General features: G+C 37.1%; 2 protein-coding genes across 5 annotated transcripts in view; one reads left to right on the plus strand and one right to left on the minus strand.

Annotated features, from left to right (window-relative positions):
* LOC137254497 (GPN-loop GTPase 3) overlaps positions 1 to 19,503 on the minus strand; it is a 75,395-nt gene that overhangs the window by 14,592 nt on the left and 41,300 nt on the right. The window contains exon 3 of one of the 4 annotated variants that reach the window (XM_067792231.1): positions 12,603 to 13,000. The exons of 2 other annotated variants lie outside the window; for them this stretch is intronic. In XM_067792231.1, the coding sequence (XP_067648332.1) occupies positions 12,985 to 13,000 (16 nt within the window). In that variant the 3' untranslated portion in view covers positions 12,603 to 12,984. Of the gene's footprint in view, positions 1 to 12,602; positions 13,001 to 15,758; positions 15,890 to 19,503 lie in introns of those variants that run through there. One more of the 4 variants, XM_067792240.1, reaches the window with a different exon arrangement.
* The window catches only part of gfzf (GST-containing FLYWCH zinc-finger protein), a 39,394-nt gene that overhangs the window by 8,860 nt on the left and 11,031 nt on the right, over positions 1 to 19,503 (plus strand). The window contains exon 3 of the mRNA XM_067792183.1: positions 8,568 to 9,617. Coding sequence (XP_067648284.1) covers positions 8,568 to 9,617 — 1,050 coding nt within the window. The remainder of the gene's footprint in view (positions 1 to 8,567; positions 9,618 to 19,503) is intronic.

Consider the following 19,503-nt stretch of genomic DNA (forward strand, 5'->3'; position numbering starts at 1 on the left):
TGTGGTGATGAAGAAAGAGGTCAGTGAGCTTAATGCAAGAGTTACTCAGCTGGAGAGCGTGTTCGAGCGCGTTGGTTATCTCGAAGAGGAAGTAAAAACACTCAAAAACAATGCGTCAAAGCAAGAGAGCCATATTGCCGCAAGTGAAGTCCGTGTACACGGAATTCCCTTTACGGAAGGAGAAAACTTAACAAGTGTCTTTCATCACCTCTGTTCCACTCTTAGATTGCAACCAATTCCTATAATGAGCATTTTTCGGCTACGGAAACTAGACAACAGCGTGACAGATCCGGCCGTAATAATCAAATTTCAGTCGCCGACAGACAGAAACAAATTGCTAAAAAGTATAGGCACCTTTAGGCGCCAAAACAATCCAAACATCAAGGGTCTACAACTAGTTCATGTGGGCATAAATTCAAATGCTCCGATTTATATGCTTCGCTGTCCAGGCAAAATTATGCGATCTTCAAGGCAGCGATCCGTCTAAAGAAGAAAGGGAAGGTAGTAGCGGTTTTTTCTAAGGAGGGTCTGGTACATATCAGACGAACAGCCAACGCCAGCCCTGAAGCAATACATAGCTTGGATTTTCTAGAGCGTGTTGAGAATACCGGTGAAGAAAGCGCGAGTTCCTTTCGAGTTGATGATGCGCCAACGAACAATGATCAATAAATTAATTTCTATGTATGGTATATTACTTAAGTTCTTGAGTCTCTTCGTTACCGTCTTTATCTCTTCCTATCATACTTGTAAACAATCATTTATGTTGTCTTTATTGTTACGCATCGCAGAGCATTCTTTATATCCCATAGATAGTGCTGGTCCTAGACTATAGGTTGTCCAGTTCCAAAGACTGCTTACATACACTGTTGCGCGTATTCAGCAAACGTACTAAAGGGCTCAAAGTCATCCATCTCAATGCGCAAAGCCTATATAAAAAGCTGAATGAATTGAGATTCATATCTGAGGGTTCTGATATAGATGTTATATGTATTTCCGAAACCTGGTTTTCTTCATGTCACAAAAATGATTTGGTGCAACTAAATGGATATCAACTTTTCAGGGCTGATAGACGTGGTCATGGTGGTGGTGTTGCTATATATGTTAAAAGTAGTTTATCCTGTAAACTTTGCTGCAGTGCTAGTCCAAGTGATTCTGTCGAATATGTGTTCGTAGACGTGTTCTCTGTAAATAATGAAAGGCTTCTTATCGGCTGTGCATACAGACCTAATCGTGGAGTTGACTTCTCTGGCTTTATTGAATTTCTGGAGCCTCTACTTATAAGCTATGATAATATAATCATCGCTGGGGATTTCAACTCCTACCTTCTCGTCGACTCAACTATAAAGCTAAGTATGGAGTCTCTTGGACTTTTTCCCACCAATTTAACTTCACCTACACACTTTACTGACTCAAATTCTTCTTTGCTGGATTTATTTTTTGTGAATGATCCCCTGAAATTGCTCCACTACGATCAATTGTCGGCATCTTGCTTTTCAAAACACGACCTGATATTTCTTAGTTACAACTTTCAAACGTCACACATCCAATGTTCCTTTACGTATCGTGATTTTAGAAGCATAGATTACAGTTCCCTTAATGCAGCGGTGGAGTCGGTCGAATGGAGCTTGATTCGTACGCTGACATCGGTCGATGATCAGGCATCATTCCTACAGAACCATATTATTAGGCTTTTCGACAACCATGTGCCAGTGAAACTCAAGGCTGCTACACACAATAATACCCCTTGGTTTAGCGCCAATCTAAAACACTTAATTCACCAGCGTAACCTTGCTGACTCACGATGGGAAAGATACAAAACCCTGGAGGCTCACAACTGCTTCAAAGCAGCTAGGATCGCTGCAAACAAAGCCATTAGGTCAGCTAAGCAGAAATTTTATAATAACAAGTTTAGTGCTGCTTTGAGTTCGAAGGAAACCTGGAAGTCGATTAAACATATTGGTATCGGAAAATCCAAATGCGATATTTCTGTCCTCCCTGATGTAGACATTAACGAGATAAATATAAATTTTGTAAATCTGCCAATCTCAACTGACAACATATGTGCTGACAATTATTGTATTCGCGCTAATGTTGATTTTGGTCCTCTTGAGTTTGCTAGTGTCGATGATTGTGATATCGTTCAAGCCATTCTTTCAGTAAAGTCTAATGCTATGGGGTTCGATGGTATATGTCCGAAATTTTTAAAAATAATTCTTCCTAAAATCCTTCCTCACTTAACCTACTTGGTTAACTCTATGCTGACGTCCTGTGTATTTCCCAAATGTTGGAAAGTTGCTAAGGTAATCCCAATCCCCAAGCAAAACAAGGGGTATAGACCTATAGCTATTCTGCCTTTCCTTTCCAAGGTCGTCGAACGAATTTTGCACTGCCAGATAAATACTTATGTGCAGGATAATAACCTTCTCACAGATTCCCAGTCTGGATTCAGGTCAAATCGTAGCTGTAAAACGGCGCTCCTATCGGTGATAGAGGATATTCGAGAACAAGTTGACAAAAATTTTACTGCTTTCCTGACTCTTCTCGACCATTCAAAAGCGTTTGACTCGGTCGACCACACCGTTCTCTGCAAGAAGCTGGACAACCTATTTAATTTCTCCAACTGTGGAACAGCCCTAATCAGATCGTATTTGGCCGACCGAACTCAGGCAGTAAGTGTTGGTAGCAGAAAGTCTGACTTCGTCAGTGTTTTAAGAGGAGTCCCACAAGGCTCAATCCTTGGTCCCCTGTTATTTGTTTTGTATATAAACGATTTGCCTGGTGTTCTCAAGTATTGTAATATTCACATTTATGCTGACGACGTACAATTGTATATGTGCTGTCCTAGTGATCGTACCAGTTCATGTATTAATAACTTAAATTACGATGTATGTCAAATTGGTACGTGGGCTTCTATGAACGGCTTATGTCTTAACCCTAAGAAGTCGAAATGTATAGTCATTCACAGAAGGTCACTAGATAAAAGTGGAATGGAAAATTTAATTTTAGACAACACTATTATAGAATACGTTGACACGGCAAAAAATCTAGGTGTAGTTTTTAACAAAACCTTGACATGGAAAGATCACATCTTCCGCACAGTGGGAAAAGTGTATGGGATGCTTCGTACACTCTAGCTTACACAATATTTTACTCCGTTACATATTCGTCTACTAATAGCAAAAGCGTACTTAATACCTACGCTCCTTTATGGTGTGAGGTTTACTCTAATTGTGACTATGTATGTTATAGGAAACTTAATGTTGTTTATAACAACATTGCTAGATACGTCTATGGGTTGAAAAGACTTGACCACGTCTCTCATCATGCTTACAGGTTGCTAAACATTTCTTTCGATAACCTTATTAAACTTAAAACGCTCACTACGCTACATAAATTAATATATATGAAGGAACCTGACTATCTGTATCGGAGGCTAAATTTTCTCCAGTCGTCTAGATCTGTTCTCCTTACCCACTTCAGACATCGTATGCTAATATCTGATCGCCAGTTCTTCATTACTTCCATACGTCTTTGGAACTCGCTCCCTTCTAGAATTAGGCTTATAAGCAATGCTCTGCTCTTCAATAAAGAATTAACAAGTTTCTATAATAACCTAGACAATTAAAATACTGATTTCTTCTAAGCAAATGTACTCTATCATTCGTTTATTTTATTTATTTACTATTTATTAAATATATTATTTATTGTAACCTTTTCTTAGCCATAGTCATTAGCTTTAAGTTTGAAGTTTAAATTGTTCCTATTTTATGCCTTTTACCGACTAGCACTATAAAATAATTTTTGCCAAATTGTTGTGCTGGGATTAATTGCCTAATAAATACAAAATACAAATACAAAAGGCCATTTTTCCATTATTCAATATTGGAGTTATTTATTCAACAGTTTAGCGACACGAACGTTAGCAGAAGATTGCAAATAAGGAGAATTGCAGTAAATTCGTTACAATTGGTGTCAGAAGGGGAATTGTTGAATAAATTCCAGAGGACAACAAAGACATGGCAAAGTTCAGTGAATTGAAGATCCAGCAACTGAAGAAGGAGTTGGAGAACCGTGGATTGAATACAACCGGCATTAAACTCGAACTTCAGGCACGACTACGAGAGGCAATGGAAGCAGAAGGAATTAACGTGGAAGAGTACGTCTTTCATCTTGATGTCGACGATACAACAACAAAAATTGAAGAGAAAAATGAAACATCGCAGACAGTTACGAGCACAGACTTGAACATGATATTGGCTGCAATAACTGCTCAAACATCGACAGTGGCATCTCAGCTGGAATCGCAGGAGACACGTTTAACATCCAAGATGGAATAACAGAAGACATATATGGCATCACAACTAGAATCGCAGGAGAACCGTATAACAGCGAAGATTGAATCACAGGAGACACGTATCTCAGAAATGTCGCCAGAAATAACATCTAAAATTGAAGCACAAGAGGCACGTATATCAGAAATGTCGACACAAATTTCAGCACAGGTATCATCGCAGATCTCTGCACAACTAGAATCGCGTATGGAAGAGAAACTAACACAGTTTCAGGAAGGGTTCAGTGGTCGACAAGATAAAATGGAGGCCGAGATAGATGCCTTAAAAGATCGTATACAGGAGTTGCAACTAAATCGCCAAGTTGTTCCAGCGAGTAATCCAAAGGTAAAAACACCATCCTTTGACGGTTCTGTTCCTTTCCAGGTCTTTAAGCTACATTTTGAGAAGACCACAGCAGTGAACAACTGGAATGCTGGAGATAAAGTTGCAGCTCTATTCGTAGCATTGAAGGGGCCAGCAGCCGAAATCTTACAGACGATTCCCGAAGGAGAGCGGAACAACTATGAAGCATTGATGGGCGCTGTCGAGAGACGTTATGGAAGCGAACATAAGAAACAGATTTCCAAATTGAGTTGCAAAACCGCTACCAAAAAGCAAATGAGACATTGCAGGAGTTTGCTTCAGATATTGAAAGATTGGCTCATCTTGCAAATGCGGACGGTCCCGTGGAATACACACTGCAAGGGCAAAAATCCAGAGTTTTATAAATGGCATACGGGACGTCGAAACAAAGCGAGCTACATACGCAAACTCAAAGCCAACATTCGCAGAAACGGTATCACATGCTCTGATTCAGGGAACAGCGTCGCTTCTGTGTAAGCCAGTTTTCAAAGCACGCCGTGTGGAAGTGGAAAGGCCAGAGTGGGTAGACGCAATATTGGAGGCGCTTAAAAGATCGCAAAAGCGGAGTGAAAAAGTTATCAAATACTTCAAATGCGGGAAGCCCGGTCACATTGCACGTCATTGCGATCTTGATCCTAGTGGTTTCAACAGCACGGGTGGTCTTAATAACAAAGCTGGAGGGGATGACCAAAAGCGAGTAAGATGTAGAGATCGAGAGATAGCTCCAGCTATTGAATGTCCTGTGATATCTGTGTCGCAAATTGGTAGAAAATCGAGCAGTCTTACCGTCAGAGGGAATGTGGATGGCAAAGAACGTGTACTGACTGTAGATACGGGCGCATCTCATTCCTTAATCCGATCTGACTTGGTCAACAGGAGAGTAAAACCGTTACCTGGAGCAAGGTTGCGTACGATCACTGGCGAGTATAACCAAGTCCAGGGAAAAGTGGTATGTGAAGTCTTGATTGGAAAGGTCACAGTTCTACACAAATTCGTTGTGGCGGAGATCGTTGATGAAGTCATATTGGGAGTGGACTTCTTGGTTGACCATGACATCAAGATCGATATGCAGAGAAGGGTGATGCGTTATAAGAACCAGGATATACCACTTAACTTCAGTTTGCAGAAAGGGTTCAGTAGTAATCGGGTACTGGTGGAAAAGACTCGACAAAGACTACGAAAGTCAAAGGCAAAGGTTGATAGATCGGATGGGCCAAATAAAGCAAAATCAAAAGTCCCCGCGAGAGAAACACTGGCATTGACAAAACCTAATGGACGCACAAAACCGAAGCAACGAATTTCCCAGAAAGAATGCGAGAGTAGTTTCAAGCCAGCGTGCACTACTGTTGTGAAACGTGGGAACGATACTGATTATGCGAAGCCAAACCGTCAAGCGCAAGCTCTACGAAGTAGTTCATTGGCCCAGCAACAAAGTGCGAGGGAACGATCGATATGAGTAGTAAGATGAAACACAGGTACGACAAGGAAAATAGTTCGGAAGGTTTCCGAGAGGGAGATTTGGTACTGCTATACAACCCTCACCGGCGGAAAGGTGTTCCATCCAAGATTCGGTGCAGTTGTGAAGAAGATCAGTGATACCATCTACCACATACAAACCACTGGGAAACCACGGAGTAGAAGAGTGGTACATTTGGAGATGCTGGCGGCGTTTAGATCGGGAGATTTGTCTGATCGGGACGATCAGACTTAGGTGGAGGGCAGTGTGACGAATATGAGTGACAGTAAGTGATACTCACATTCCTAGTCTGATGCTAAGTAAATGAAGTCACAACAACAATAAAGCAGACAGTCACTTGTATCTACATAAAGGAATCAATCATTATTTCTACACATACATATGTAGGTACACGCAGCTGAGAAGCAACGCACAAACACATGCATATATCTTATCTAAGGTGCTCACAAGAGAGGGCAATAATTTGTGCAAGTATTATGAGAAGCAATAAACATAGTTGTGGCTGGTGATTTTGTAGCTGATAACTAACTAGTAAGTTCTAGAATTAGAAAAGCCTAAAAATATGCAACAAGGAAATCGAAAAGTATAAAAGGGCGGCAACAGTAGAAACGAAAAATCAGTTTTATTTAAGCCATCAGTCAGTTTGGTTATTAAGCAAGCTAGTTGCAAAGTATAAGTGTTATTGTGAAGTACTTTAATAAAGGCCATTTTTCCATTATTCAATATTGGAGTTATTTATTCAACAGTTTAGCGATATGAACGTTAGCAGAAGATTGCAAATAAGGGGAATTGCAGTAAATTCGTTACAATATATAACAAGTAAATTTGTATAGGGAAAAATTAAGCGTTTTTTTTGTATAGAATGCAGGATGAAACGTGATTTCGTACCTTTATGTAAGAATATATCGAAAACAACAAAAAAAAGTAAAAAAACTAACGCGGTATTCAGAATTAGCGTACAGAAGACCTTTCGAAAAGTATATTAGCTCATTTCTGGTTCTGCACTTTTTTTTAATTTTGTCGGCCTCTGTTGTTTAGGGGTAGTACCGAAATTATTACAAAAATATTTTGAATTGATTCAAAAACAATCCCAAATCCAGGGGCCGAATCGTAACAGACGATCCGTGATCGAATGCGGTTTTTTAATAACAATAGCTCCGAAATGTATCGAATTATGGAAATATATGAATTAGGGACAACACGTCTTCACTAGATTATTTTTTTAAATAGTTTTTTAGCCTAATTTTTATCGCTTGAGTGAAAACAGTTTTCGATCCGTGATCGTATGTCACGATTCCATTGCATATCTTTCCGAAATAGGTCCAAGACATGTGACAATGTGACATTTTTTTATATCATAATCATTCTTAAAACGTTTCCGAAATGGTCCGGAAAACGGTCCTGAAATAGTATTGATATTGCAAACATAATTCAGACCGAAAAGGTCCCGTAGGCAGTCCCAAAACTATCCGCCTATATTACATAATCAAATACAAGACACGATTTACCTCCGAAGAGATTAAGGCCGAGCTTCTCTTCCAATTTACGGCGTGCTACTTTTTAATTTTTTATACAAATTGGCGACACGAGACCTACATATCTTATGCCGACTTTAAACGGCATCTGAAAGCATGTGAATTATTGCTGAGAAGCTTTTAATGGCTGACATACACTCGTAGAGTTTGCCAAACCAATGCCGAGAGGCCGCCGAGCTTAGAAATTTTTTGTTCTCGTTCAAAACATTGTTTTCTTAAGATTTTGATTTTGCTTTTCCCAAACCTTGAACCCGGAACTTTCGGTGTGGTAGGCGTAGCTACCATCACACCAAAGTGGACGAAATTATCTGTAGATATTTACGGAATAGTCCGGAAATTCTAAAATTGAACAGACAAAGCCGTGAAATGACTGCGGGTACCGAAGATTTGTTAATGAGCTGTAAGAGCTTTATGAAGAGATTGCGGCTACGGTGGCTAGATGATGTGTGTGCGAATGGTGGAAGCAGAGGAAAAGGACGTCGCCACTTGATATTGCAAGTTGGAACCAGTTATCACAACGAAGAAGTGACTTGCGTGCCTTGTTGGATTGCCATAACCGTTTAAACGGTTTATCGCCAGTTAGGTGAGTTACGAAACGAAGCTGAAATGGCTCTGAAATAGTTCCGATGGTCCAAATAAAGTCCTGAAGTTTTCTAGAAATAATCCCGAAGAAGTCAATAGGTGAATCCGAAACTCACAGTACAAACTTTTGATACGGCATATTTGATAACTTTTCTAAAACAGAGATCTGAAAATGCAAAAATACAAACCTTTGACGTTTCTAATAATAATAAGATAAGATAATCGAGTTTAAGTCCGACAAGCATGACTTATTTTAATATAAATTTGTATTTTTTTTAGCCTCGCTGTCATGAAAGCAGATGAAAATTCCGTATCGAGCTTTTCCAGTGGCTTAGATTCAGATGATCAATTTATGAGCAGCACGTCGGCGTTACCCACGAAATTAGATGAAATGCGTGAGGGCAATAGAGTTGAAAAAATGATCACTAGATCTAAAACATCAACAAACATTAAAAAGCAAGATGAAAGCTTTAACTCTACTTATGAAGCTTTGGTCGAGGAAATGACCGCTGGTGAAAATGAAATGGAAGTGGAGTATTTAGATATAAATACATATGCGGATGATGGAAATACGATTGAAATAATTAAAACTGAAGAAGATTATTTAGATGTATCCAAGCCGGTACGGAATAAGAAAATCTGCAAAAATGAGGACTCTTTAGATGTATCGGTTCCTGCAAAGAAAAAAAGAACTTACAAAGAAGATAATGATTATTCCGATGTACCAAAACGGGTTAAGAAAAAAAGAGCTAACAAAGATGATGATGATGATGATGATTATTCAGATGCATCAAAACGGATTAAGAAAAAAAGAACTAAAAAAGATGATGATGACGACGATGATTATGTAAATGTATCAAAATCGGGCAAGAAAAAAAAACCCTACCAATTACCAACAAAAATCAAAAATACCGAAATGAATTTAGATAATGTCTCAATTTTGCGTTCAGCCAAAGGAGGTGAATTATTATGCGTTGATGGTTTTATTTATTACATAAAAGGCAGACAACCAAATAATCGTAAATATTGGTTGTGCATAAAAAGCAAAGACCCAGAATTGAATTGCAGAAGTCGGGTAGCAACAATTGATATAAAAAATGAAATTCGTGTTTTTCGTACGAGTAACAATCATACACATCCGGTTATTGAGTCTGACATCAAGCGACGATTATACAATGAGTTCAAAAATGGAGCCACAGCGGAAACCGATAATACATTTCGTGCATCATTTGATGCTATAAATACAAAGTTTTCAAAAATTTTAGGCAAGGAGGCAAGTGTAGAAATGGGACTAGACAATTTTGATGCAGAAATAGATGATGCAATCGGGTAAGTGAATTGTTGGAAATGATTTATTTTTTACACATATTTGTGGTCATAAGCAATAATCACATAAGCCTCATGTAAAAGGATAGGACTTAAGCGATTATTGCTTGTGATCACAGAATAAAAATGTTCCTTTGACATTCAATAGCAGTTATATGTCATTTTAAGATTTAAATTAGAGAAATCGAAACGGTGGATAACTGTTTTGCTCAAACAATATAAACAAGTTCTCTTCCTTTTTTCCGTTTTGGAGGACTTTTAATTTGCCTCTTAAAGCGCCAAGTTAAGTTATACTTGCAACATTTAGTCGTGCCTAAGCAGCTAACACATGTCGGAAAGTAAAAACCCGTGGCACAAAGATTTATTCCTTTTAGGCCCGGTTTTTCAGTACAAGTTCAACTCAGGAAGTAGGATTTGTCAGAAGAGGATGGCAAACTCAAAATGAAACCAAAACATTGAACACATTATCTTACAACACACAAAAATTTTAAAGTTTTATGTTTTCATTCCATTCCATTCACCTAATTCCAACACGCACATTTTGACATTCTGAACACAGGTATGTTGTTGCTGTAGAGATGAGCCAACCGGCCATCAAATTACTATTGTGTAAGCTAAATTGAGTTGTATGAACACCACTCAATTTGAATTGATATTGCCTCAATTTATTTTACTGTTTGAACATAGCATTATTCTGCAGTTTTTCAGTCTACTTTAACTGAAGTTTAAGCTAAGCTTAAGCGGCCGATCTGGCAGGGTTAAACTCTAGTTAAACTTTCACTTATTTGCGTTCGTTCGAAATGGCGCCGAATATACCCAATCAGCATTTGGGCTTGAGTACCGTTGGAGCTCATGTTGACTAATAGCATACTTCTAAAATGTCAAGAGTTGTTTCGAAACAGTTGCTCAACTTGAGAATCATAGCGTACTCAGCAAAAGAGGGAATTTTTTATAAAGCGAAAAATGCTATTACTTAAATTGAAAAAATTTAATTCCCAACGTGTGTTTCTCTAACTGTACTCGAATGTAAGTTTCCATACCACAGTATTTTCACGAAAATAAAATCAAAAATATATATAATTTATATTTCTCACAATAAACAGCTGTTGGTTTTGGTGTTACCTCCTTGGAGATTTTGTTTTGAGCTCCACCTCAACTCGATATCCAATGTAGGATATCAACTGGAGAAATGTGTTGAATATTCATTTGAGAACTGTACATTCATTTGAGAACTGTACATCTCTCAAAGGTCAGAAAATAATTTAAGAATGGCGCCTTAAGGAGTGTTTCGACGTTGGAGAATCGAGAACTATACATTTTATAAAATTTCTCAAAGGTTGGATAGTGATTGGAGAATGAAGTTGGATATCAACTAGAGAATTAACTGATTGAAGAATAATTAAATAATGATGTTGGATATCACCTGCGGAACTAGATATTTTTCGCTGGAGAAATTTTTGTCCATGTTTGCTGGGTAAACAAAAGCTGTTGTATCGACTGCAAATTATCTAGATAATAAAAAACCAATGTTGCCGCACAAAAAAGCCTACCCAAAAGGCGGCCTTAAACTGTAACTGAAAAAATGCTCAGTAGTTTAACTGGACTTTAAATTTGACTAAAGTTTAAGCAAACTTAGTTTAAGCTTAGCTTAACCAACTACTGAAAAACCGGGCCTTAGTTATGTAGAATTTTTTCGAGAATTTTCTTTTATATATGTATATGTATGCTGTTTCAATATGTGGCTTTTTGCCATATTTTTTTCACTATCCCGTTATGTATATAACGTTTGGTTTTTAAATGACACCACGACAGCTTTCAAATCTCACCGATTGCAGTTAGGAGTGCAAAAAACCGCCCTAACTCCAGGTCAGGGAAGCATTGCATCTCCCAACTCCGCCAAAACGCCAGAAGGAAGCACAGAAGCCAACCTTTATTTAGGCTTATTTTAATTTTCAGCTCAACCAAAAAAGGTCGAAAAAAATTGTAGTTGAGCCGAGGATGACAATGCACGTCCACTCAGACGAAACGACTAGTACGGAATGCGAGTTCTCTTCCAATTTGCGTCGTGCCACTTTTAATTTTTTTCTAAAAATTGGCATGACAAAGCGTACATGTTTTGTATCGACTGCGGCAGACAGATGAATTTTCATGACAGAAATACACTGGCAGTATTTGGCAAAACACATTAGATAGGCAACACGTTCTACACAATATTTCTAAAGTATTTCGATGTTGCTTTTGCTAGTCCAGGACCCTCGGTGTGTCTGATTTTGCTTTGAATTTAGAGGTCACAAAAGTCGTCCAGTTTTTGTATCGATTGCTTTGATATTAAAATTCAATAATATTAAAAAAATAGTAGCAGCAACGGCGTTTGACTTACGGCTTGTTAAAAAATGTTTCTAAAATAATTTTTGCGTCATAAAGCCAATCCATTTGCCAAGTTTCATCTCTTGATTAGTATTTGTTTATACATTATCCCATTTTTATAAATTTTCGATATCGAAAAAAAGGGCGTGGCTATATTATATTTTTGCCCATTTTTAATAGAAATTTATTGTGATATCAGTCAACACGATAACTTGACCAAAAATAGAGATATATTTACCAAATTTAGTAACGACCTTAACTCACGGACGGAAAGACACACGGTCTGGGTATAAAATTGGGCGTAGCTTTCAATCGATTTCGCCAATTTTCACGAAAACAGTTATCATAAAAACAATGTTACCAAACCATATTGTTCCGTTTTTTAATTATTTGTTAGTTAACAAGTTTAAGAACTAATCAGAATAAATATAATTACGGATTTACTGTACAGAAGTATACAAAGTGAACGGAATTTATACTGTAACGAATTTTGGGATATTCTTGATAATTATGTACCGTCTGCTAACGTTCGTATAGCTGAACTGTCGAATGAATAACTCAAATATTCAGTATAGCCAAATGTTCTTTATTTACAACTCTACTGAAGTAGTAGTACTTCACAAATTAATTACACGCGTGCTTCACTCAAAGCGTGTTAAAATCAAACTGATTCATTATTCCTCAGCTTGCGATGCTTTTATACTCTCTGTTGCCTCGTTCGCATATTTCTCCTAAGGTCTAAAGCCAGGCTTATTTATTTCTCCTGTATGTATCTGATATTCACGTTTTGTCTTATAGTTTATGCGCGTGTATGTGTGAGTAATAAATTCTGCTCTTAGCTGCTGCCTACACGTATGTATGTGAAATATTCTCTTTACTGTTAGCTGTTTACATGCATGTGTGTACATAAGTGTGGCTGCTTGGTTTATTGTATGTATGTATGTATTTATTTGAAAATTTGTTCCTAGCACAACAATTTTGACAAATTATTTAACAGTGCTAGTCATGAATAGCATGAGCTATAAAAATTGAACATTTATAATAATAAATTAGATTAATCAAATTAAATTAAATATAGCGGACAATAGTGAAATATTTATGTATGTAAATGTAAATCTTAAAACTAAAGAAAAGTAGTTAATAAATATTAAAAGACAGCAGTAATGATGATAACCTTTGGCTGGTTATAGATTGAATAGTATTTAACAAATAAAGAAGGAAGGCACAGAGAAAGGAAAAGGACTTAGAAATGAACATTTTAACAACAACAATTTGAGATCCAGTTTAAGAGTCGTTAAAAAATGATGTTAGCTCTTTTCTGAAGTGCACAGCATTACTTAAGAGTCGAAGACTAGTAGGTAGCGAGTTCCAAAGACGTATTGCAGTAACAAAGAATTGGCGCTCAGAGGTTAGCGAGCGGTATCTGATGTGCTTAAGAAGAAGCACCGATCTTGATGATTGCAGAAAAATAAGCTTACGATATAGATAGTCAGGTTCCTTCGTGTGTATCAATTTATGGAGGAAGGACAGTGTTTTGACTTTTAAAAGATTTTCTAAAGAAATGTTTAGCAACCTTTCAGCATGTTGAGATACGTGGTCAAATCTTTTCAACCCATAAACATATCTAGCAATGTTGTTGTAAACAACATTTAGTTTGTTCTTGCACAGATAGTCACAGTTTGAGTAAATCACACAACCATGGAGTAGCGTAGGTATTAAGTACGCTTTAGCCAGAAGTAGTCTTATGTGCAAAGGCGTGAAATACTGTGTTAACCATAGTGTACGAAGCATTCCATACACTTTCCCAACCGTTCTAAAAATATGGTCTTTCCATGTCAATGTTTTGTTAAAAATTACACCTAAGTTTTTCGCCGTATCTACGTATTCTATAACGGAATTGTCGAACACTACATTCTCTAAATCATTAGTGGGAAAAAACCTTCTATGAATAACAATATATTTTGACTTATTCGGGTTTATACATAAGCCATTCATAGCAGCCCATGAAAATATTTGATTCAAATCGTGGTTTAAGTTACTTATGCACAAGCTAGTTTGATCACGAGGACAACACGTAAATAACTGCACATCATCAGCGTAGATATGAACATTACAATACTTAAGGACATCGGGTAAGTCATTGATGTACAGAACAAATAACAGAGGACCCAGGATAGAGCCTTGAGGGACGCCTCTTAAGACATGAAGGAAGTCAGACTTTTCACCATATATACATACTGCTTGAGTCCTATCGCCAAGATATGATCTTATAAGGGCAACTGCATGACCAGAGAAGTTAAATAGGTTTTCCAGCTTCCTACAGAGCAGAGTGTGGTCTACAGAATCGAAAGCTTTGGAGTGGTCAAGAAGTGTTAAGAAGGCAATGTAACTTTCATCCACTCGCTCACGAATTTCTTCTGTCACAGATAGTAGTGCCGTTGTACAGCTCCGCTTTGACCTGAAACCGGACTGACTATCTGACAGGAGCTTGTATTCATGTACATATGATACGATTTGCCCATGTAGAATACGTTCAACGACCTTAGAGAGGAAAGGGAGTATGGCTATTGGTCGATACTCATTATTTTGTTTACGGATTGGAATAACTTTTGCAGCTTTCCAGTATATTGGGAAGACACCGGTCGTCAAAATTGAGTTGACCAAGTAAGTAATGTGGGGAAGGATTTTGGGAAGAATGACTTTTAAAAACTTTGAACATATACCATCAAGCCCCATTGCGTTAGACTTCACAGAAAGTATGGCTTGGACAACATCACAATTATCGACACAAACAAACTCGAAAGGGCTAGTGTCAACATTAACACGCACGGAGTAGTTATCAATACACACATTGTCGTCTGAGTTTGGTAGTCTTACAAAAGTATTATTTATTTCGTTGATGTCGACATCAGGGGGATGAGACAGGTCACTTTTTGGCTTACCAATTCCTATTTGTTTGATTTTGTTCCACTTTTCTTTTGTATTCAAAGCAGAGTGCAGTAGTGCATTTATTTAGTAGCAGCATAGTGATGAACAGAAATGCTAATATTGGCCACAATACTATAGAATATATATTTATATTATTAAATCAGTTGTCGGGATGGACTGTGATATGCCGAGCAACGGAATTGATTATTAAATAATGCTGGTCGAATGGCGATCAAAACGCTTTCTTACTAAATCGACGATCTAAAAAATTAAATAATGGCATCTTTACAGTCACACAACAACAAAGTTTACAGGTCGCCGGTTTGGTTCTTACGTGAGTTTTTCCCGGACTAAAACCTTTCGTTTGTCGTGGTTTTTTTTTTTGTAAAATTTGCGGGCGGTATTCCTGTTGGCTAGCATCTTAAGCTCCTGTCAATCACGTCGGCTGTTTTCTTCCTCGATTCCCTTTTCAACTCACAGTAGCGTTCACACACTCTTCGTGTTGCGCTGTAGGCAGCGTGTTCTTTCGTAGTTTGCAACGTGGCGGTGCGAAGTCCTCTGGAGATGTGCTCCTTCCGTCGTGTTCGCTTGTGCTCTCAGAGAGCAGGTGTAAGAGTCAAGTAGCAAAATCATTGGAAGTCTGTTGCGATTGCAGCCTTTCGACGTCTATCCTTCCTTGAGATTGAGTTATAATAGTTCCCAGTCACTGTGTCTGGCTCTTAGGGGCTTTAATTGGTTTCAATTTTATTTGCCTAGTCAATAAAGAGAAATTCCCAACTGTTTTTTCGCTAATCGATTCTCATTCCCTACAAAAAAAAAAAAAAAAAAATGGCGCAAATCGTAATATATGCACATTGTACATACATGATAATTACTAATTTGCCAATATTGTTTGTCATTTCTTATTCGTACGCCCACATTCTTAAACTTCAAATGGTGTATAACAATCACACACCTCCATCAAGTTTTCTTAATAGCAACTGAAAGAAAATGTTAAAGCAATTATTTAAGTGGATTGCACTTTAGAATTGTGAACTATATATAGATACCTATGTATGTATATTAAGAGTGGTCCTTATTTTTCGCATTTTAAAAACTTAACGGGGGCGCCGTAAAATAATTCCTTACTCCCAAAAATACTGATGGCGTATTTTTGTATTCTTTTTAATGGTTTTTAGAGGTTACTATGAACTTTTAGAAAAATCATTGAAATAAACCGCTCTCGACGTATTAACTCTGGTACGTTGTTATTGATTATTTTACAATGAAGTATTATGCAAAACGAAGCTAGTACGGTACAGACACCATTCCCTCACCTCTTTTACTTTTTAAACTTTTTTATTTAGCTTGACTCTGTGTAGCGAACGTTGTTTACGAATTTTGTAATTGAAATTTAAGTAACTTCCCGATAAGCTACAAGCTTGAAACTTGTTCATATAGTTCAGAACCCGATGATAATGCAATAAAAAGGAGAAAAAACTCCGCTAGGTGGCGCATGGATCGATATATTTCAAAAAATCGTATTTTTGGTGCAATTTGGCTCATATTTGGGACACATATTACATACAGAAATAAAAATCGCTTTATAAAACAAAGTTCCCGCTAGGTGGCGCAAGGATCGAGATAGACAAAAAATCGTATTTTTGGTCCGATTTGACTCATATTTGAAACACATATTACATACAGAAATATAATTCGCTTTGTGAAAAAAAAAATTCTCGCTGGGTGCCGCACGGATCGAGATATTAAAAAAAATCGCATTTGTGGTCCGTGTGGTTCATATTTGAAACAAATATTACATGCAGTCCGGTAGAAGTGACATCAAAATACTTTGGAGTTCGAGGAGGGACAACCATACGTGGCGTTGAGTCGAGTAAAGTCTTTGGAAGGATTATGTATTGCGGAGTTAGATTGTAACAAATTGTCAGGAAAGAGTCCTTGTAATAATGAGGCACTGAATAGAATGAGAAATAATAGGCAATTAAATAAAAACTAAAAACTTGAAAAAAAATAATAAAAAACAAGTAAAGGTGTCTAAGTTCGGGTGTAACCGAACATTATATACTCGGCGTGAGCTTCAATTGTACATTTCATTTCAGATAAATTACTTTTCTACAAACACGTGGCACCGCCCGTTTAAAAAAAATGTCTTCCCATTTCCTCTTACAATAAAACTTAATAAGTGAAATATCATTGATTCAAAACTGTTTTTCGCTAAGATATAGCTTAATATTTTCATCTACGACCCTTTTAAAAATCTTGTATATAAAAGTGGGCGTGGTCTTTAACCGATCGCGTCCATTTTTTCTAGAAATAATTCCTGCTATAGGGAAAATCTGTGTACCAAATTTTATTACAATCCGTTAATTTTTCTTGAGTAAACAGTAAATGGCTCAATAAATTTTTTTTCGACACTGATGATTTTAGTATATGGAAGTCTATATCTATCTCGATTCCTTTATAACTGTACAAACAACCGTTATCCAATCAAAGTTAATATACTCTGTGTGCAAAGCACGCTGAGTATAACAAGTTCGTTCATAAGACAATATACGGGACTTTTCACGTCAAGTGGTCCCACTCGAAAAACTTGATACCTTCAAAATCCTCAAAAATTGGTGAAAATGTTGTCATTTTACGTAACCGTCACCTGTGCAAAAGGAGTGACCGAAATATGAACAAACTGCGATGATACAGGGTGTCGAAAATTGCCTTTTTTTCTTTGCGATAAATATTTAGACCACCATATTTCAACGTACAAAATAAGGTTTGGATAATTCGTATAGTACTTATTCTGTGCCTTTTAAAAAAAATATTAAATAAAAATTTGACTGATTTTTGTAATGATTTTTTTTCAACTATGTATTTAAAACTTTGCAACTTTTCGCAATATGAGCCTGCTTTTAATTTTTTTTAGTGTTGCTAAAACTAAAGCACAAATGTTCCCCTTCCAAAAATATAAAGGGCACTTTATGAATCAATGTAAATTTTTCGACGTTTTTTTGCTTTGATGTTTATAGGAACCATCGCGCTTCAATTTCAAAGCAAAAATATATAAAAATTGACGTTGCACCACAAAGTAACCTGAACATTTTTTGTAGGGGAGTAAATACTCTTATTTTAAGCAACACTAAAATAATCCTCATCTCGTATTGCAAAAAATTTAAAAATAATGAAAAATACCAATATGCTTTTTTTTTAGCAATACTAGTACGTTCGATTTTTTTAGCGTTGCTCCAAATAGAGCCCATGTACTCCCTTTTAAGATTTACAGGTACTTTGTGGGGCAACGTCAATTTTCATGAGTTTTTGGACTTTCACACTAAAGCTTTCGGGTTCCATCGTGTTACAGTTTGAGTATCCAAACAACCATACAAATTGATTAGAAACAAGTTTTTCAAATTGCAAACAATTTTTTCTAAGCTGGGTCGCTCCTCGGCAGTGTTTGGCAAGAACTCCGAGTATTTCTGTCATGAAAAGCTCTCAGTGAAAACTCATCTGCTTTGCAGATGCCGTTCGGAGTCGGCATAAAACAAGTAAGTCCCGGCCCGACAATTTGTAAGTAAAATCAAAAGGAGCACGACGCAAATCGGAAGAGAAGCTCGGCCTAAAATCTCTTCGGAGGTTATTGCGCCTTACATTTTTTTAAATTATTTTAATTTTTTATACAAATTGACCACTATGCCTCACAAAGTGGCCAGTACTCTGAACACAAAACGTACATGTTTTCTTAAGAAAAAGTTTCATAGAAATTCACTCCGATTTTTTCTTAAAATTTAAGAAAAATTGCATATAATTTAAGAAAATTTGCGTATGGTCTAAGAAAAAATTCGTAAAATTATATTTCCGACAAAAGTTCGTTCTTATAATATAAGAAACCATATTATTTATGGCGACCATATTATTTTTGGCAGCCACCGTGGTGTGATGGTAGCGTGCTCCGCCTACCACACCGTATGCCCTGGGTTCGCACCCCGGGCAAAGCAACATCAACATTTTAGAAATAAGGTTTTTCAATTAGAAGAAAATTTTTCTAAGCGGGGTTTCCCCTCGGCAGTGTTTGGCAAGCGCTCCGGGTGTATTTCTGCCATGAAAAGCTCTCAGTGAAAACTCATCTGCCTTGCAGATGCCGTTCGGAGTCGTCATAAAACATGTAGGTCCCGTCCGGTCAATATGTAGGGAAAATCAAGAGGAGCACGACGCAAATTGGAAGAGAAGCTCGGCCTTAGATCTCTTCGGAGATTATCGCGCCTTACATTAATTTATTTTTTTTTTTTATATTATTTATATTCTTAAATTCTATTAATACGGTTTTGGAGAGGTTTTCTTAAAATATACGCACTTTTTTTTAGTATACATGTACTTTTTTGGTGCAGTGTACATTTTTAAAAGGGAGTACATGGGTCTCTATTTGGAGCTACAATAAAAATAAATCGAACCGGCCAGTATTGCATACAAAAAGTTTTAAATGGAAATTCCTTTAATTTGTTGAATAATTTGGAAGAAAAATTTAAACTTCGTTACATCAGGACGGAAAAGGCGAAAGCTGTTTCGATACCTTGTAAATCTCTTCAAAGCCTTTTCTCCCGGGAGT

Source organism: Eurosta solidaginis, chromosome 1, assembly GCF_040869045.1.
Source record: "Eurosta solidaginis isolate ZX-2024a chromosome 1, ASM4086904v1, whole genome shotgun sequence".
Taxonomy (NCBI): domain Eukaryota; kingdom Metazoa; phylum Arthropoda; class Insecta; order Diptera; family Tephritidae; genus Eurosta; species Eurosta solidaginis.